The sequence below is a fragment of the Nuphar pumila genome, chromosome 7 (genome assembly GCF_984573655.1).
Source record: "Nuphar pumila chromosome 7, dmNupPumi1.hap1.1, whole genome shotgun sequence".
NCBI lineage: Eukaryota > Viridiplantae > Streptophyta > Magnoliopsida > Nymphaeales > Nymphaeaceae > Nuphar > Nuphar pumila.
Window position 1 is genome coordinate 108,591,674 of NC_143255.1, and position 19,763 is coordinate 108,611,436.

At 37.4% G+C, this 19,763-nt stretch overlaps 1 protein-coding gene across 1 annotated transcript in view; it reads right to left on the reverse strand.

The window, feature by feature from the left end:
• LOC149832854 (la-related protein 1C-like) overlaps positions 1–18,631 on the reverse strand; it is a 73,466-nt gene extending 54,835 nt beyond the window's left edge. Inside the window, exons 1-4 of the mRNA XM_090013318.1 lie at positions 18,068–18,631; positions 17,422–17,941; positions 17,179–17,344; positions 16,935–17,025 (exon numbers count right to left, since the gene is read on the reverse strand). Of these exons, the coding sequence (XP_089869444.1) occupies positions 16,935–17,025; positions 17,179–17,344; positions 17,422–17,941; positions 18,068–18,514 (1,224 nt within the window). The 5' untranslated portion in view covers positions 18,515–18,631. The remainder of the gene's footprint in view (positions 1–16,934; positions 17,026–17,178; positions 17,345–17,421; positions 17,942–18,067) is intronic.
• Positions 18,632–19,763: the final 1,132 nt, after the last annotated feature.

Here is a 19,763-nt window from a genome sequence, read left to right on the forward strand (position 1 = left end):
GACACTTGGTTGACTGTGTCCGCCACATGTTCGAAGCAGCACCCGTGTCGGGGCAAGTCGATGCGGGTGCGTCGACCTTAAAGTCGAGTCAGTGTGACTTAGATGACTATGAATCCAAAGTAGAAGATTGAGAGAGTAACAATGCGAAGATTCTTGCATGGTTTATGAATAATGATGATATTAAAATATGTATCAACATTGCCAAATTTAGAAAGACAAATGAGGCTTGATCGTTAAGAAAGGCATGTATACACAAAAAGATCTTGCAAGACAATACTTCTTGCAATAAAACGTTATAACCACCAAGCAAGGGGATATGAGTGTCCGAGATTACTTTAGTGTTTTATCTCATCTATGGGATGAGCTAACACTTCTTGAACCCAAATGGTTTGCCACCAAAGATGTGGAACTAAGGCGTGAACAAATGAAAAAAGAATATTTTTTTAATTTTTGCATGGTCTACGCCCCGAGTATGAACAAGTATGATCCTCCCTTCTACATGTATCTTCTCCATTACCTCTTGAAGATGTTGCCTAAATTTGCCAAGAAGAAATTTCTCTTCATATGTCAAGAGAGGGAGATGAAGTGTTTGTGGTATCTAGGCCTGACAACAATGTAAGGACCTACAAGCCCCCACACTTTGGGAGCCAAAATAATGGAGGTGATAGAAAGATTATTTATCACTTTTGTAATAAGCCAAATCATATTAAACCAGTTTGTCCGAAGCTTAAAAACAAGGTGGCTTCCATTGGAGAATTCACACCTAAGAAGGAAGATACAAGTAAAAATGGAAGAGATCTTAAAGATACTATTTCTCAACCAACAGAAGTACTTCAACAAATTCTCAAGTCTTCATCTACATCGAGTACCGTCATTGCTTCTTTTTCACTAGGTATGTGCTCCTGGATTCTTGATTTGAGGGCCTCCTTTCATATGACTCATGAAAATACTCTTTTCAATATATGCACTAACTCAAATTTATCTTATGTTTCTACCGTCGACGAGACTTCTTTAAAAATTAAAAGTACTGGAACCTTGGACACAAAAATCTCTTTAAAAAATTTGTTCCAAAAATTAGAATTATTCCTAAACTTAACCTAAATCTTTTTTCGGTTTCTCAAATTTTTTACCATAGATGTGAAATCTCCTTCTCATCTAACGGTTGTTTTGTGAAGGATCTTTGGTTAAGGAAGTTGATTGGGCAAGGCTATAGAAGAGGAGATCTTCACTACATAGATTTTTTGTCTCTTTTATCTAAGTCATTTTGTATTTATGTCCCGGAGAAAGATATAGAAACTTGGCATAAAAGACTTGGACATCCAAGTTTTTCAAAGATGTATCTTTTCACATTTGCGAAAACCTTTTGGAATGAAAAAGATATTGCTTGTAAAGATTGTTTTATTGAAAAAATGAAGTCTATTACTTTTCCACATAGAACTTTTGTTTCAAAAATACCTTTTGAGTTAGTACACTCATCGTATAGGGACCTTCTTTGGTCATATCAAAGGGTGGTTATTCATATTATGTTGTATTAATTTATGATTTTACGAGGTATGCTTCGGTCTACTTCCTTAACTTTAAGTTGAATGTTTTCTCTTTGTTTAAAGAATTTCACATGATGATCAAAATCAATTTCAAAGTGAAATTTTCATTCTTAGATCCGATTTGAGTGAAGAATACATGTCAAATGATCTTCAAAATTATTTAAAGAAAAATAGAATTTGTCATTAAAGATTTTGCCCTAGAACTCCTCAACAAAATGGGTTGGTGGAAATAAAACCTTACTCATTTCTAAAGATATTCTTAAAAAAATTGGGCCAAAGTCATTTTGACTTCAACATATTTAATAAATAGAATTCCATCTTTATCTTTGCAAAATGTTTCCACATTTGAAAAAATGTTTAAAATAACCGATTTCAGAGGATTATGGATTTTTTGTTGTAAATACTTTGTGCTTTCTAACAAAAATAATAAACCATCACCAATGGCCATTGAATGTGTTTTTATGAGGTACGGAGAAAATCAAAAAAAGTTATTGATGTTTTGATCCTAAAAACAATAAACTTTATGTAAACCTTTTAGAAAATGAAAATGGTTTTGATAAACAGAATAATAAAGAAGTAGACAATGTTTTTTTGTTTGATTTCTTGCCAAGGCAAGAAGTTGATAAATGTGAATCAAATGATTGTGAATTGAATCATAATGATAGTTTTATTTGTGAGCATTCCTTGGATAATGATGTTCTTGATGAAAATCATAATAGTAGTAGCATTTTGTAATCATCTCCTAATAATGACAATTTAGTTGATAATTCTTCTCAAAATATACAAGTCTATACCCGACATGAGCAAAGAAACCAACCATGTGCTTATGAAAAATATTCTCAAGATCCCCCCCCCATAGATGAAACACTCAAGCAAGATTTAGTGGACCCAACACTTAGGATATCTAATAGAATTTTTATTCCACCAAATAGGTTTGTATCCTATTAATCTTTTTCACCGAATTATAGAGTTTGATTGCTAACTCTTCATTCTTATCACGAGTCATTTCACTATAATGAAGCCAAAAATTGTCCCTATTGGATTGAAACTATGAATGTTGAGTTGGAAGCTCTTGTAAGGCTCATACTTGGAGATAGTGAATTTACCTTTAGGAAAGAAACATATAAAATGTAGATGGGTATTTAAGGTTAAAACTAAATGTGATAGAACTCTAGAGAGATACAAAACTAGGTTAGTTGCCAAAAGTTATTCACAAGAATATGAGATTGATTACAAAGAGATCTTTGCACCTGAAACTAGGATGACTAGTGTTAGAATCCTAATAGTTGTCGTGTCCATTCAAAAATGGCATATGTATCAATTAGATGTAAAAATGATTTTCTCAATAGAGAACTTAGTGAGAAATTCACATTGATGCTCCGCCAAGGTTTGGTATTGAAAAGGGAAAAACTCTAAAACTAAGAAAAGCTTTATGTGGTCTTAAAAAAGCCCTTAAGGATGACAGATTTAGTATAGTTATAATTAATTTGGGTTTTCAATCATGTTGTACTGACACTGCTTTTTTTGTCAAGAATAATTGTATAAATATTTTTATATTGTTATTGTATGTAGATGATACAAAAATTACAGGAAATGACAAAAAGGGAGTTTGAAATTAAAACTATTTTAAAGATAAATTTTGATATATCTAATAGGTTTCTTGAAGTACTTTTTAGGTATTGAAGTAGCTTACTCACCCAGAGGCTATGTTAATGAAGCTTGTCGCTGACATTTATATTAACTCAGGGATTTCAAATGACAAAAAGGTGGAGACTCTTGAGGTTGTCAATGCAAAATTGAGACTTAAAGATAGAACATTACTTTAAGATCCTACTCTGTATCGACAACTGATCGGATCCCTCACCTACCTATCTATCACCAGACCGGATAAAGAACATGCAGTTCATGTAGCCAATCAATTCCAGCATGCTCCAACTACTGTGCACATGAGTGCAATGTTAAGGATTGTTAGATACACTAAAAACTCAATAACTAAGGGACTCTTCTTATCATCTTCCTCTTCTTTAGATTTACTTACCAATATTGATGTTGTGATGTTGATTGATAAGGAAATCCTAATGATAGGATCTCAATCACGGTGTTTCTGTATTTTTTTAGGTGGTTCTTTGATCTCTTGGAGATGCTCAGCAGAAGGTCACATTATCCTCTATCGAAGCTGAGTATCGTGTAATGACTACGAGAGCAATGGAGCTAGTGTCGCTAAAGAATCTTCTCAAAAACATGGGAGTTGTCATCTGTAAACCCTTGAAGTTGTGGTGCGATAATAAGAGTGCAATACACATTGCAAGCAATCACACCTTCCATGAGCGTATAAAGCACATTGAAATGGATGGTCATTATGTACATGATAAATATCTGACAGGATCCATAGAGTTGCCGCATGTTACGTCCGAGTACCAACTTGCCAATTTTTTCACCAAAGCACTTCCTGCACCTAAGTTTATTTTTCTCCTAAACAAACTTTTGGTGATCACACTGTAAGTTTGAGGGAGAGTGTTAAAATGTATATATATACAGTTTTATATATATATATATATATATATATATATTAATGTAATTTGTATTGCCCTTCAAGGGTATTTTGGTCATTTCACTCGTGTAATAGGGACTGTCCACTAAGGACAGCGTTGTCTTTTTACTGTATTTATTTTCTAATATTTATTTTTGTCCTTTTCATTTAGTGTAAGGGCTCTATGATCTTTTGACCATAGAGTCATTGGGAGCTCCCCAAGGCCCATATGGTTGCATATATTAGGGGGTTTCCCCCTTCCTTTGTATTATGCTTGTCCTAAATATTTGTTATCCAATAAGATTTATATTTTTAAACTCTTTGTGTCTCTTTTGACTCTTTTGAAGCCTTTGTATACACTTTGTGCTTGTGTAGTGCCTTAGTGCTTTTGTATTTTCCCTTAGTGGACTTGTATTTGTGCCAGTGCAGTTGTTGCATTGTTGCTTTCTGCTTGTTTCATTACAAACACCTTGTTTATAATAAGGCCATGAAGCAACAATATTGAATAAATGGAACACTAACTCGTGAAAAGTTAAGATGTTCTTTTTGTTCTATTAACATCTGAAGAACGGAAGAGCAGGATATTCATGGAAAGAAGATTGTTTTGATGTACTGCAAATGTGCATATTATGACTAACCCATCGGAGCAGGGTGATCTTACTCCAGTCTGACGAGCAACATCTTTTATGTCGGATTGGAATAGGTCCATTATGTTGCCTGTCTTAGAATTTTGTAATTCTGCAAGGTTTTTCACAATGAATTTTGATGATAGTCTTAAGCTTGGTTTTTGGTCCAGTTTAATCCTTTGGCAGCAGTAATTACTTTCTCATTGGTTTATGTTAATGTTGCCTAGAACTGCTTGGATGTCCTTGAAACACTTTTTTTTGTTTAAAATTTTAAAAGTTCAGGGTGAAAACATATGGCCATGAAATTTGGACAGGGCATTTTTTTCCCTATATTAAACATTGATGTTGTAAGCATAACAGATGTTTTTAATTGTATTCATTTTTGCTACATAAAATAAGCACATTTAACCTGATTGGCACTAGAGTCATCTTAACTATTTCCCACTCATTGAAACTTTATGTCGATTGTATTCAAAGTCTGGGAAATTGAATTTCTTTCCGATGGTTTCAGCATTTTGGACATAACTTCTCTTCTTCTGCTTTCTAGTTGGCTTGATATTGTCATTTTTGTCAATATTGTTGTAACTTCTAGCATAATTGCCAAAAAATGGTATTAAAAAGGTGGTAGGCGGAGCCTAGGCAGTGAGCCCCTAAAAAGACTAGGCAAGGCCTAGTGACACTGGTTGGTACCCCAATTAAAAAATTAAAAAATATACACAAAATATGTAAAGTTGTAAACAATTCATATTTACAACATAAAATCAATCAACAATAAGCAATAGGCAAAACCCAACATGTCGTTGAACACTGTAAAGCAATTATATTAAATAACATGCTCAAAAAATTAAGAATAAATAAACAATTGAATAAACAAACCATACAACTAACAATGTGAATAAACAATATACAAAAAATAAAATCATGTATACAAAAAAATTAACAATAGACATAAAATAAGCAATAGACAAATAAGAAGAAGAAATGAACAATTGAATAAACAAACCATGCAACTAAGAACTGGCAATGTAAATAAAAGGCAACTACATCATTTAAACACAATTAAAGCCTTAACAATATTAAATTCACATACAAGTGATACTAAAATGTCAAAAGTCATAACTGAACTACAGATAGTTCATGATAACTAAAAAACATCACATTTTAACTAACATCTTATATATATATATATATAAAACTCAGAAACAGTTAATCAAAAACATAACTTAGAAACAGTCAACCAGAAATATAATTCAGAAACAGTCAACCACACACACACATATATATGAAACACAGAATATATATAATATACATATTATAATAACTGAAATACAGAATATATATAATATATATACACACACAAGATTATTAGTTATATATAACTGAAAAACATAAACTATAGAAAAAAAGGAAAAAGGAAGAAAAAACAAGAAAAAAAACATGAACATTATACATATATTATATATATAGTTTAAATAGTTATAGATATAATGAAATAATACAAAAGCACTAAGGCACTACACAAGCACAAAGTGCATACAAGGGCTTCAGAGAGCCAAAAGAGAAACACACAGAGTTTAAAAATATAAATCTTATTGGATAACAAATGCTTAGGACAAGCATAATACAAAGGAATGAGGAAACCCCTTATATATACAGTCATAAAGGCCTAGGAGAGCTCCCAAGTAGGGATGCACAACAAATAGAGCCGGCTCGGACTCGGCTCGGTTAACCTCGGCTTGTGCCATAAATGAGCCAAGCTTGTACTAGCTCTGAGGCTTGGACCGAGCAAATGAGCCGATCCTGATCAGCCTACCAAGCTCGATAAGGCTCGGTTCGTTTTATGGGTATTTCAGACTAGACCCGCCCCTTCTCAAGCCCCACCCCTTTCTCTCTCTCTCTCTCTTCTCCTTTCCCCTTTCTCGCTCTCTCTCTCTCTCTTCCCCTTTCTCTCTTCTCCTTCTCGAGCCCCATCCCCTTCTCTCTCTCTCTCTCTCTCTCTCTCTCTCTCTCTCTCTCTCTCTCTCTCTCTCTCTCTCTCTCTCTCTCTCTCTCTCTCTCTCACACACACACTCTCTCTCTCTCTCTCTCTCTCACACACACACACACAATGCCACCATCGTCCGGCTGCTCTTCCGCTACCGGCTCACCGCTTCACCATTGCCCAGGCAATCACTGACGAGTTGTTAAAGCCTGACGAGACATGAGAGCCCCTGTAGGAGCGGCCTGAACCCTAACATGAAACATTGGATCTTCGTCGAAACCCTCAACCTCTCTAGTTGCACCGGTCGGAAGATCTTCAAGTTTTACGAGTGGGTCGAAAATCGACCGAGCTTCCTCAACGAGGCGTCGTTTGCAATCATCGCGAACTTCCTCAGTCGCCGGAGGGACTTCAAGGTGGTGTTGTCGCGTCAGTGGGTATGGTGTCTTTGCCAAATGAGCCTGGGCAGAGCTCGAGCAGCTCAGTCTGTTGTGCTTAGTGTGAAACACTGACCCGAGCTAGGTTAAGGCTCAGGACGAGCTTGTACATCTTTTTTTTTTTTGTAGGGGGGGGGGGGGACCGAGATTGTACATGCCAAACCCGGCCGTGTGCATCCTGCGAAACACTGACCCGGGACAAGCTCGGCTTGGGCTCACATGAGCCGATCCTGAACACAAGTAGTTCAAGCTTGAACCGAGCTTGTACATGCCAAGCTCGGCTCGTGTGCATCCTTACTCCCAAGAGTCGTTGGGAGCTATCCCAACAACTCCATGGTCAAAAGACCACGAAGCCCTTGCACTAAATGAAAAAGACAAAATCAATATAGTAAAAAGACAGTATTGTCCCTAGTGGACAGTCCCTATTACATCAGTGAAATAGCCAAAATTCCCTAGAGGGGCAATACAAATTACATTAAGAGATATAGTTATAACTGTATATGTATTCATTTTAAGAGTGTTCACCCGGCTTCCACTACTGCTACCACCAACACTATGTGCATGTATGTAATAGACAGAAGCTAGAATATGAAATTTTGATGACCAAGCCAGAATATTTCAATTTATTTATACAATTCCAAATAATACTTCAATTCTTAAAAAATGGTAACTAGATAACAAGATAAATAGAACAGAATGATTTACAATAATTAAATTCGTGTTTTTCATTTTTAACATGCCAAAAAATGGAAATGTTGGGTAAATAAAATACATGTGAAAACAGAAAAGGTTAACCAATGGTTATATTTAATGGATAAAGAAGGGAAAATACCTTCGAAATGGAGAGATACATCTCAAAGTAAAGGAAGGAGCAAAAAGAAGAAATGATGCTTTTGTAGGCATGCACACCAATAATGGATTAGGAAGGAAGGAACCAAATGGATCGCTTAATAAACACATGTTTTCAAAAGAACAAAAAGCATAAAAAGGTGAAATGGAAAAGAAGAAAAATCAAATGTATGCTTCAAAATCAAAAGAACAGCACCAGGTGCCAGACATTAGGGATGGTAGTGGAACAAGGTCTTCAACCCCGTCCCAACTCAAAATAGTGACCACTATCCCCGGTCCATCCCTGTGACAAGGGAGACTTTGGACCTCCACCTCCGCCCCGTTTCAAATTTACCATCTCCGCCCCCATCTCCCGCCCCCATTGTCATTCCCGCATCTCACCAAATTTACCATCCTCGCCTCCTACTGATGTGTTGGTTAGAAGGAAGAGTAGAGGAAGCAGAAGGAGAGGTCGACTCGCCAAGAGGGTCGAATTGTCACGCGGAGCTGCACGATGAGTCTTGTGAGGAGGCTGAAAGGGTCGATCGTGGCGACCGGAAGGAGGAAGGAGAATTGAAGAAGCCAAAAGGGTTGTTTTAGGCTTTAGGGTTAGAAATTTACTATTAGGAATATATATATATATATATATGAGTTATATGTAATTTTATTAAATAACTAAAAATATTTTAATCATTTTACTAACGGGGATTGGGTGTAAGAAAATGCAATCCACAAAAAATACCTCTCAACAAGTTCTCACAATGAGATTACAAGAACCGCAATGGTTCACAAAGAGAGCATCAACACCAAACATACACCATACCCGAAAGAGGGTATTCACAACAAAAATAGAAAAAATAAACTTTTATTAAACTTGGGATAAAATCCCACACTCAAGAGCATGATCTGTACAAGGGGAATAACCCCATATTTATAGAGGTAATGAGAGGAGCCTCAAGGGAGTAGTGGAGTCCAACGGCTCCCTTGGAGCTGCACCTTTTTGACTTGATCAAAAAGGCCTTTTTGACTAGTCAAAAAGGTGAAGCCTATGAGAGTCCTAAAATGGGGATTTAAGTTAGTTCTAGTTGGGTTTTAACTAGAACTAATCAAACTAAAAACTAACTGGAAAAAAAGAAAAATATTGCAAGGGATTACATGAGCTACCTATGAGATACATGAGCTGCCTATGAGATTACATATGAGATATGAGATTACATATTTTAACATTGGGGACAGTGCGGGGTGGGGGGAAGTGTAAGTCCATCCCTGCCTCCATTCCCGCACAGGTTTTTATTTTCACCTCCATCCATGATCCATTCCTCATTTAATGACCTCTATCCCCGCCTCAAACAGGGTGGATTCGGATGGATCCCCGATTCCCCTCGGTCCACTTCCATCCCTACCTGACATATTGATTGTATTGTTCAAGATTTAAGTTGCCTTAGAAAAAAATAAGGCACCTTTATTGACATTATTTTAAATGGCATTAACTAAACTTTTGGTGCCCCTAGAATTTCAACCTTGCCCACGAACTTTTCAATGACACACAAAAACAATGTCTAATAGGACCAGCACTTGATAGCCAATTCTTCTTTAAAGATGAAGCTCCCTGCTCATATTTCTCAATCACAGAAATTCAAGAGTTGATGTGTTGCTCTTCCTACTCCCAAACAAGTTGGGGTTGCACTTCGTTACATACACATACATACATACAATCATCTGCAAATGTAAAAACTAGTTTCAAGCAGTCACATATATTGGTCCCAGCTATAATTCAAAATGGAAAAATCTCGGGATAATATTGGTTTTTCAACAGATTATGGGAAAATCTTAAATTTTAAGAAATGAAAAATTAGAAACACTAAAAATTGAATAGGTTTTTTCAGGCAATTAAATACAACAAACAACAACTACGCCTTCATCCCAAAACGATTGGGGTCGGCGATATGAACCAAAAAAGACGTATGCATCCTTCTCCTCCAATCATTTCTATCCAATGCCATGTCTTCGGTGAGGTTCAAAGCATTCATATCATTTCCTATCACCTCCATCCATGTGTTACTAGGCCTACCCCGACCTCTTTAACTAATATATTTTTCTATTTCTCCATCCTTCTAACTGGAGCATCATTAGGCCTTCGCCGAATATGTCCAAACCACCGTAAACGATTCTCTCTCATCTTATTTTCAATGGGTGCAATGCCTACCTTCTTACGTATCTCCTCGTTCTGAATCTTATCTTTTGGCAGCCCAACATTCTGTACCATATAGTAAAGTGGGCCTAATAGTCGTCCTATAAAACTTTTCCTTCAACCGCAATGGCATTCTACGATCGCACAACACTCCAGTTGCACTCTTCCATTTCATCCACCCAACCTTTATCGTATGATTTACATCTCCATCAATTTCTCCATACTTTTGAATGATAGATCCCAAATATTTGAAACAATCATCCACCGGTATTTCTTGCTCACCAAGCTTCACTACACTCCCATCACTACTTCGTTGCTTACTAAACCGACATTCCATATATTCTGTCTTACTCTTACTCAACTTAAAACCTCTTGCTTCCAATGTCTGTCTCCATAATTCTAACTTAGCATTAACCCCAGCTCTAGACTCATCAATCAAAACAATATCATTGTTTGATGATATTGTTTTGATTGATGAGTCTAGAGCTGGGGTTAATGCTAAGTTAGAATTATGGAGACAGACATTGGAAGCAAGAGGTTTTAAGTTGAGTAAGAGTAAGACAGAATATATGGAATAAGAAAAAAAAATTGAGGCAAGTAAAGAAAAGGTTTTAAAATGTAAAGAAGCTAAAGAATAATAAATTCATATAAGAGTAAGGAATTCAATAAGTGATTCATATGAATCAATAATGTTGCTTTCATGGAGTTTGACTGTTATTAATACAGCTATAAAAATTATTTCAGTGCAATGACCACTCCGAGTGCTACTTAACCCATGCCTTTGATAAGCAAAAAATCTCAAATATTTTCAGTCATGGTAACATATGTGGCAGTACACGTATGTGCATGTAATGTGCATATGTGTAGAAGTGCAAGGCCTACATACACAGATTCATGCACGCGTACATACTTTATTAGGTGCATAACTATGTCACAGGGATTCGGCTAGCAGGGTGCCGCACCGGGTGAGGTCAACCCGACCTTGGGTGCGTTGACCGCACCCAGGGTCATTTCGGTCCATTTTTCGGATTTTTTTTTTAAATTTTCCCTATGAAATGGGCTGCAGAATTTAAAAAAAAAAATCTTGGGCCGGGGGGGGGGGCGCTTCCGCGCAGCGGGACCCACGCCGGGGGGAACCCCCGGACCCCCCTTATATATATATATATATATATATATATATATATATATATATATATATATTATTTACATTTTTTCCCCTGCCGCACCCCCGCACCCGCACCCATGTGACATAGGTGCATAAACTGTTAAAATGTATCTCTCTTTATGTAAATATTTACATATATATATATAAAGAGAGATACATATACATATATACATGATGTATATATGTATATGTATCTATCTTTATATATATATATATGTAAATATATATGTTTCCTTTTTTTCTTGTAAAACCCGCAAGGGTATTTTAGTCATTTCCCTTCCTTTTGCGCATATTCATAATTATGAATATGTTGTAATATTTTTTGTATTTTTACTTTTCTTCCTTTTCTTTTTTCTTTTCACTTTTTATTTCTTTAATTTTTGTTTTTTTGTTGACTCAAAGTCAACTTGGAGGGGGCTCAACACTAGTTGTTGAGCCTCTCCAACGGTTAGAATTCTAACCGTTGGAGAGGCTCCAACAGCTAGTGGAGCCCCTCCAAGGCTCCTTTTCCTCTTATAAATAGGGGAGTTCCCCCTTTGTAAAACTCACTTCTTGGAGCTTTTGTTCTCCATTCTTGTCAATAAAATTCTTTATATTTTGTATGCCTTTGTGCATTTGAGTTTCTTTATTGTACCTTCGTGTACATTTGTTCTAAGTGTTCTTGTGCATTTGTGCACATTGGTGGTGTTGTGCTTATCGCATACTTTATCTTCTTTTTGAGATATTTTCACATGGTATCAGAGCTAGGCTTAAAGGAAAAGAAGATCGTGTTTTTTTCTCTCTTCGTTGGAGTACCTCGTAAAGCGTGCCATTAAGTTGTGGTGGTTGAAGTGAAGACTCGGTTCCTCATTCTATATTTTAGAAGCTTCCTACATCAAGAAGGGACTCATTTTGCATTGTGGTACGCATTTATTTCTCTTTGTATCCTCTCTAATGGGCGAAAAGGATTCACACTTCTCTCTTGGCTTCAAATTAAATGGAACGAATTATCATGTATGGGCCGGGAATATGGAGGCCCATATAAAAGGAAAGGGTCTTTGGAGATATGTTCAAGGAACTATTCCCGAACCCGAACCTAAAATTACTAGCTTTAAGAGAGGGGAGATCAAGGTTCTTGAGGGAGAAGAAAGAGAAAAGGCTTTTGAAGATTACAATAAGAAGCATGAAGAGTGGGAAATGAAAAATTACAAAATACTCTCATGGTTCTTCTTTTCGGTTGAGACCAAAATTAATGCCAACATTCTTAAGTTCAAAAAGGCATATCAAGTATGGGAATATCTTGAAAGAATGTATACTTCAAGAGATTTGTCCCATAAATACTATCTCCAAAAGAAGGCTTTAACCCTTCAACAAGGAGAAATGTCCGTTAGAGAGTATTTCGCCGAGTTATCCACTATTTGGGATGAGCTTGCCCTCCAAGAACCTAAATGGAGTGGTGAGGCTATTGAATTGAGGGTCAAACAATTAGAAGATGATCATTTCTTTAACTTTTTAAATGGGCTTAGACCCGAGTTTGAACAAACTAGATCCTCTCTCTTATCTTCTTTCTCTTCCCCTCCATTGGAAGATGTGCTTACCAAATTAAGTGGAGAAGAAACTAGATTGGGAATGAATAAAACCAATCTAAGTGTGTTGGTCGTTCCCTCTAAAGATGAGGATGAGGGTGCTTATGCCGTCTCAAGACCGGAGAATAATGTTAAAACCTACAAACCCCCTCATTTTAACAAAAATCAAGGAGGAAGAGAAAATGGTGGGCATTATGGAAGAAGAGATTATAGTAAGATCATATGCCATTTTTTCAAAGAACTGGGTCACATTAAACCGGTATGCCCTAAATGGAAGAAGATGGTGGCTATGTCTACTACTTTCCAATTAACCAAGGAGGAAGGTCCATCAACTTCCAACCATGCTACTTTGTCTCTCAATCAAATCATGGAAGCTCTTCAACCACTCCTCAAGGGATCCGTTTCCGGAGCCGTCATGACCACCTTCTCTCCTCTCGGTAAGACTCTTTGGCTCTTAGACTCGGGTGCATCCTTTCATATGACTCCAAATGTTTTTGCACTTTCTAAATACTCAAAAAATTTGTCACCCTCTTTTGTCTCCACCGCGAATGGGGCTTCTCTTGAAATAAAAGGAATTGGTGATTTTGAAAGACAAGGTTTTTTTATTCCTAAAGTTAGATTTATACCAAAACTAAATTTAAATTTGCTTTCCGTCTCTCAACTATCGGATCATGGGTGTGATATCAAATTCTCATCAAATAAATGTTGGATACAGGATCGCCGGTCCGGGAAGTTGATTGGGGAAGGCTCTAAGAAGGGAGATCTTTATCTCATGGAATTTCTTCAAATTCCAAAAACCTCTTTTTGTAATGTTGCCTAACATAAAGATATAAATGTTTGGCATAAACGCCTTGGGCATCCAAATATTGTCAAGCTTTCTTATTTACATTTTGCTAAAACCTTATGCAAAGACAATTTCAATTGTAATGATTGTATTCTTGGTAAAATGAGAAGCTTACCTTTTGGACAAAGAACTATGTTTTCAACTAAGCCTTTCAAAATTGTGCATTCGGATGTTTGGGGACCGGCACCCATTGTGTCTAAGGGAGGTTTTTCGTATTATATTATTTATGTGGATGATTTCTCAAGGTATAGTTGAATATACTTCCTCAAACATAAACATGAGGTTTTCTCTACTTTTAAGGTTTTTCACATGTTAATACAAAATCAATTCAATAGTAAATTACAAATTCTTAGAACCGATTACGGGGGAGAATATCTCTCAAATGATTTTAAAAGTTATATTGAAAATAATGGAATTGTTCATCAAAGGTCTTGTCCCAAAACTCCTCAACAAAATGGGTTGGCCGAACGAAAACATAGACACATAATTGAAACTACAAGAACTTTGCTAATTTCTCAAAAAATTTCAAAAAGCTTTTGGGTCGAAGCAGCTCTTGCATCGGTTTATCTCATCAACCGACTTCCATCCAAAAACTTGAATCAAATATCTCCATATGAAATCTTGTATAAAAAAGAACCCGATTACAATAGGTTAAGAATTTTTTGTTGTAAATGTTTTGTTCTCACCAATAAGAATGATAAATTATCTCCCAAAGCTATTCCTTGTGCGTTTTTGGGATATTCGGAAACCCAAAAAGGTTTTAGGTGTTATGATATTAAAAATGATAAACTATATGTTTCAAGAAATGTAACCTTTTTAGAAAACATAAGTGGTTTTGAAGAACACAAAACTCATGAAGATAATATCGATTGCTCTTTTTTGTTTGAACTATTATCTAGAAATGAAGATTTTTTTAGCGATGATGAATTAAATGAGAATGAGGATATAAGTGAAAGTATTCCTCAAACCATTCATGATGAAGAAGAAATGATAAATGAACCAATTACCTATACACATAGAGATAAAAGCACTTTTAGAAGTGCAATAGAGAAATATAGTGACCTTAGTGAATCTTCCAACCACTCTCGAAGAACTGAAAGATCTAGGAAAAAAACTTCTAGATTTATATCCTATGAGTCTTTTTCTCGAAAGCATAGGGCATGTCTTAGTGCCATTCACTCATATCAAGAACCTAGAAATTTTAAAGAAGCTAAGGAAATGATAGAGTGGAGGGATGCCATGGACAACGAACTTAGAGCCCTCAACAAAGCCAAAACGTGGGTTTTTCAATGTCTTCCAGAAGGAAAGAAAACAATAGGATGTAGATGGGTTTTTAAAGTCAAAACCAAGAGTGATGGCACTCTCGAAAGATATAAAGTCCGTCTTGTCGCAAAAGGATATAGTCAAGAATACGGCATCGATTACGAAGAAACCTTTGCTCCTGTTGCACGAATGGTTACTGTAAGGTGTTTGATCACCATTGCATCTATTAAAAAATGAAATATTTACCAAATGGATGTTAAAAATGCCTTTCTAAATGGGGACCTTAATGAAGAAGTCTACATGGATGCTCCTCCTGGTATGAATGTACCAAAGGGAAAAGTCCTTCGTTTGCAAAAAGCGCTTTATGGTTTAAAACAAGCCCTAAGGCAACCGCGCAGCGGGACCCACACCGGGGGGAACCCCCGGACCGCCCTTATATATATATATATATATATATATATATATATATATATATATATATATATATATATATATATATATATATATATATATATATATATATATATATATATATATATATATATATATAATCTACTCATCTATATATATATATATATATATATTATTTATTTACATTTTTGCCCCTGTCGCACCCCCACACCCGCACCCATGTGACATAGGTGCATAAACATACATACATACATACGATTTGTGGGATACACATATATATGGATTGCAAATGTAAAAACCAGTTTCCAGGAATAGGTGACATCACAGGCCTTGTGCTTATTGTAATGCATAGGCAGGCATTCGTGGATGTGTGTGTGTATCCATGTAGTTACGCATGTTCATGTGTCTGTGTATTGTTTGTGTGTGTGTGTGTGTGTGTGATGTGTGGAAGTGCAAGGCCGCTCACTTGTTAGAGTTGAAAGGAAAAGATGAGTAGATTAAGAAGATTTAACCTGAAATTTTGGACAAATTAACATGGATGAAGTACATGTGTGTAATAATGAACTATACAATTATATATATAATTAAAATGTGAAGAAATTAGCTCCTACTGCAATAACTACCATGATTGTTGTAATCTAACTTCAAAAATAAAACTGACATCAACATCATCTCACTGCATGAAGTATGTATCCCCATACTCCAAATACATATATAAATAAAAATATCCAACTAGATAATGACAACAGCTACTTACTACTTCAAAATCATTCACAAAGTGTGACCCTAATCACATTAGAAAGTCATTAGCAGTTTCCTGTACATGATTTTACTTATTTCAGTCTTATATACCTACCATTAAGAAGCTTTGTTGAAAATTGCCCAAACCCAAATTCAGCATTAACATCCCTTGATAAACTCGCAAATAGCTAGTCTTGATAAAGCGTGGCAACGTTTCTTTTAGTGAAAGTGAAGAGGGGACTTATCTCTGAGTAAGCCTATCTAATAAGGTAAAAATGAATGAAAACAAAACAAAGTGAAGTATCACATGTAAAATTGCTCAACTTGCATAAGATCAGAATTGTGGACAACATTTTTAAGTTAGAATAAACTGATTGGACTAATTCATGCAAAAAAAAATGCATCACTGATTCCTTGACACCTAGCAAGTATTTCTTCATCCAATTTATTTCCACAAAAATGCCTAGTCACGAATGCTTGCATTATTATAAAGATTTGGAGAAAAGAATCAGCAACTAGTTAATAATAAAACCAATAAAATTGAGAGCAAGGGAATTTTAGAATAAATTACACAGCTAATAACTTTAAGCATATATCTATGACTGCATAACCCACACAAAAGCATGTAAGCTAACATTACACTGCAAGAGAAGTGAAAAAACCCAATATCCTCATGCACCAACTAAGCCTCCAAAACATAAGCACATTTACCTTGAGTGGTTGTTGGAGGAAGAATTACAAATTCATTATAAGTGTAGTATTGAGGTCCACGACATCAAAAATTAAATCATTAAGTCTCAAAACCACTCACTCGATTGAAATTTGCAATCACAGAGATATGAACCCATCCTTGCTCATCCATGTTCTTCCGCAAATATATATCTTTACATAAATTGTCAGCGCTGCAGCAGATCAAAAGTATCAACAGGACAAAGAAAATCTCATAGCAATCAACATATTCAAACATCCTCTTCTCTGCCGCTAGCAAAAAGAAACCTAAAAATACTGAATCCTAACAGTGATTCACAGTAATCAAGTAGCTTTAATAAAATTACCTGAAGTAATACTCTATCTGCTTAACTAACATTGGACACAATTGAGGATCCAGTGCTGGGAAGAACACAGCAGGTGGTGGTGGTGGTGGAGTATGTGTTATGAACGGCATGCCCCGAATGGACTCAGTGGGAGATGTCTGCACGAGATATAGCTGAGGGACGATATCTAAAAGCAAAGCACAAGCAATCAGAAAACACAACCCACATGCCACATTGCAAAAACAGGGAGAACACAGAGCTCACCAGGACAGACCACCGGGCTCGCATAACCTCGACGCAGGTTCATAAACGGGGTAGTAGCAGGCTGTCGGATAAAATTCCGCGGACCAAACCTCTGCGGATGATGAACATCCCGTCCACCATAACCTCGATTCGAACTCCACTCGTAATTTGTCTGTTCCTGGTCACGGGCATTGCCCCTGTTAGCGTAATTGTTATTATGGCGGGGGTTATCGGCCCGTTGGTGAGGTCCATTCCCCCTCCTAAACGAATTCCTTGAATGCTCGTTGCCGTTGTGGCCCTGAGAACCAGACCCCCTCGATCCCGACTCCCAATTGTTCTTCTGCGAGGGATCTTTGAGGCTCTGTTCCTGTCTATCGGAGGTATTGTCAGACGATTCTGCCCCGGAAAATGTGATGCCGCCGTTTGCATTATTACTACGTCTGTTTAGAGATTTCTGTCGATTTGGGACCATATGATTCTGGGTATGATTTGTGTTTGCGTTTAGATCCGGTTTCAGTGGAGATTGTGGCATTACGGGAGCCTAATAGAGATATCAATGGAAAAAAAAAAAGAGAAAACACCAGAAATCGTTCATCAACGAAATCCCAGCAATAATTCGCATGCATGCAAGAGGGAACCGACAGCAGAAGGGGAGAAAAAAAACAACCTGAGAAACCGACGATCCATCCGCGGCCGGCCTCGGCGAATCGGCGGTTTTCGAAGGAACCCTGGTTGATTCCGATAGCGCCGGCCAGGAGGCCGCCCCCATGATAGGTCCAACATCCACCGGCGATCCGATCCCATTGGAGGGCTTGTTCCAGGCGTGCTTCGTCACCGACGGGGAGCCCTCGTTTGCCTCGTCCGTCGGCTTACGCGGCGAGGCGACGACGGAGACGGCGGTGGGGCTGCCCGTCTCAGACGCCGGCTTGTGCGGCGAACGATCGGAATCCGGCGAGCCATTGGCGTCTTGCGGCGAAGGCGAGGAGAGATTAGCGGAGGCGGAATCGGGATCGCCTCGGACGATCTGAGACCAGGGGCCTCGCGGGGGCGCTTGGCCGGGGAATCCCGGCGTCCTCGCCGGAAAATTGGATGGAGAGTCGGTGGCAGCGGCCATCTGAGGGGTCTGAGGGTGTCTGCAGGGAATAATGCAAAGACTGGGAAGGTTCCCCAAAGAATGTGGGAAACCAAAATAAGGAGCAAGAAGAAGGCAAAATATGGGACGGGTTATTGGTGGGTGTTTGCAGGAAGGGCAATGGGAAGCAGTAAGGAAAATAGTATAAGAGTTTCAGCACTGCATGCTTACAAATATTGCAAAGGTGGTAGTTCAATGAGGAGGACCCAATTAGGGATGTAAACGGTTCGGGTTTCGGATCTCAAAATATATTAAGCTCTATTTGGGAACCGGTGTTGGAGGAATTTGCACGAAATACAAAAACTGGACTTCAGGGAAATGGATTTTAAATGAGTTGTTTCAACTCCTCCCGATCCATCATCAAGTTTGGTTGTAGGCTAGTGTAGTTGTAAGTAGAGATGGGCAGTGAATAGGGCAGCCTGGCTCAGCCCATCATGGGCTGCGGTTCGGCTTGACCTGAATCAAGCCGAAACAGATTGGGCCGCGGTAGTGTACATTCATATGTATAATATTTTTTTTAGATATATAACATAATATATATTTTATGTATAATATAATATGTATGTTATATATAATATAATAAGCCCGGCTTGACCCAATTAGGCCCACGAGTGGACTGTGGGCTTAGGTTTTTTCAACGGTCAGCTCAAACTTGACCGTTGGCTCAACCCATCAATTTATGAGTTGAGCTTTGACCATGCTGGTTAGCCCGGTCCATTAGTGGGCCACTCGTAGTTGTTAGCCTCATAAGTACACCATTATTGCAGTTAATAATGAGGTAAAAATAGGTGAATATAAGATTTAATGAGATAAATGAGGTAAAATTTTTGAACCATCAAAAGTTTAGAAATCCATAGGAACCCTTATGATTCAAGGAGTCTCTGACACCCTCTCAACTCCTCTCATACCCTTCTCACAAACAAAGCCTTAAAGAGTCCAGTCGGGTCGGGTTTGGATTCGAGACAGCCAAATTTTATAAATTACTCTTCTCCAATCCCACCCACTTGCAACCCTAACTCAATGACCAAAATTATTTCTCTCTCTCTCTCTCTCTCTCTCTCTCTCTCTCTCTCTCTCTCTCTCCAAATTTTTTAGGGAAATAGCACTCTCTCTCCAAAAATTATTAGAGAAATGGGTCTCTCTCAAGCAAAAAAAAAAAATACACAAATAGGTCTCTCTCTTTTTCATGATGGTCCCCTCTCTATACTTAACAGTGAGATTCTGGTTTTTG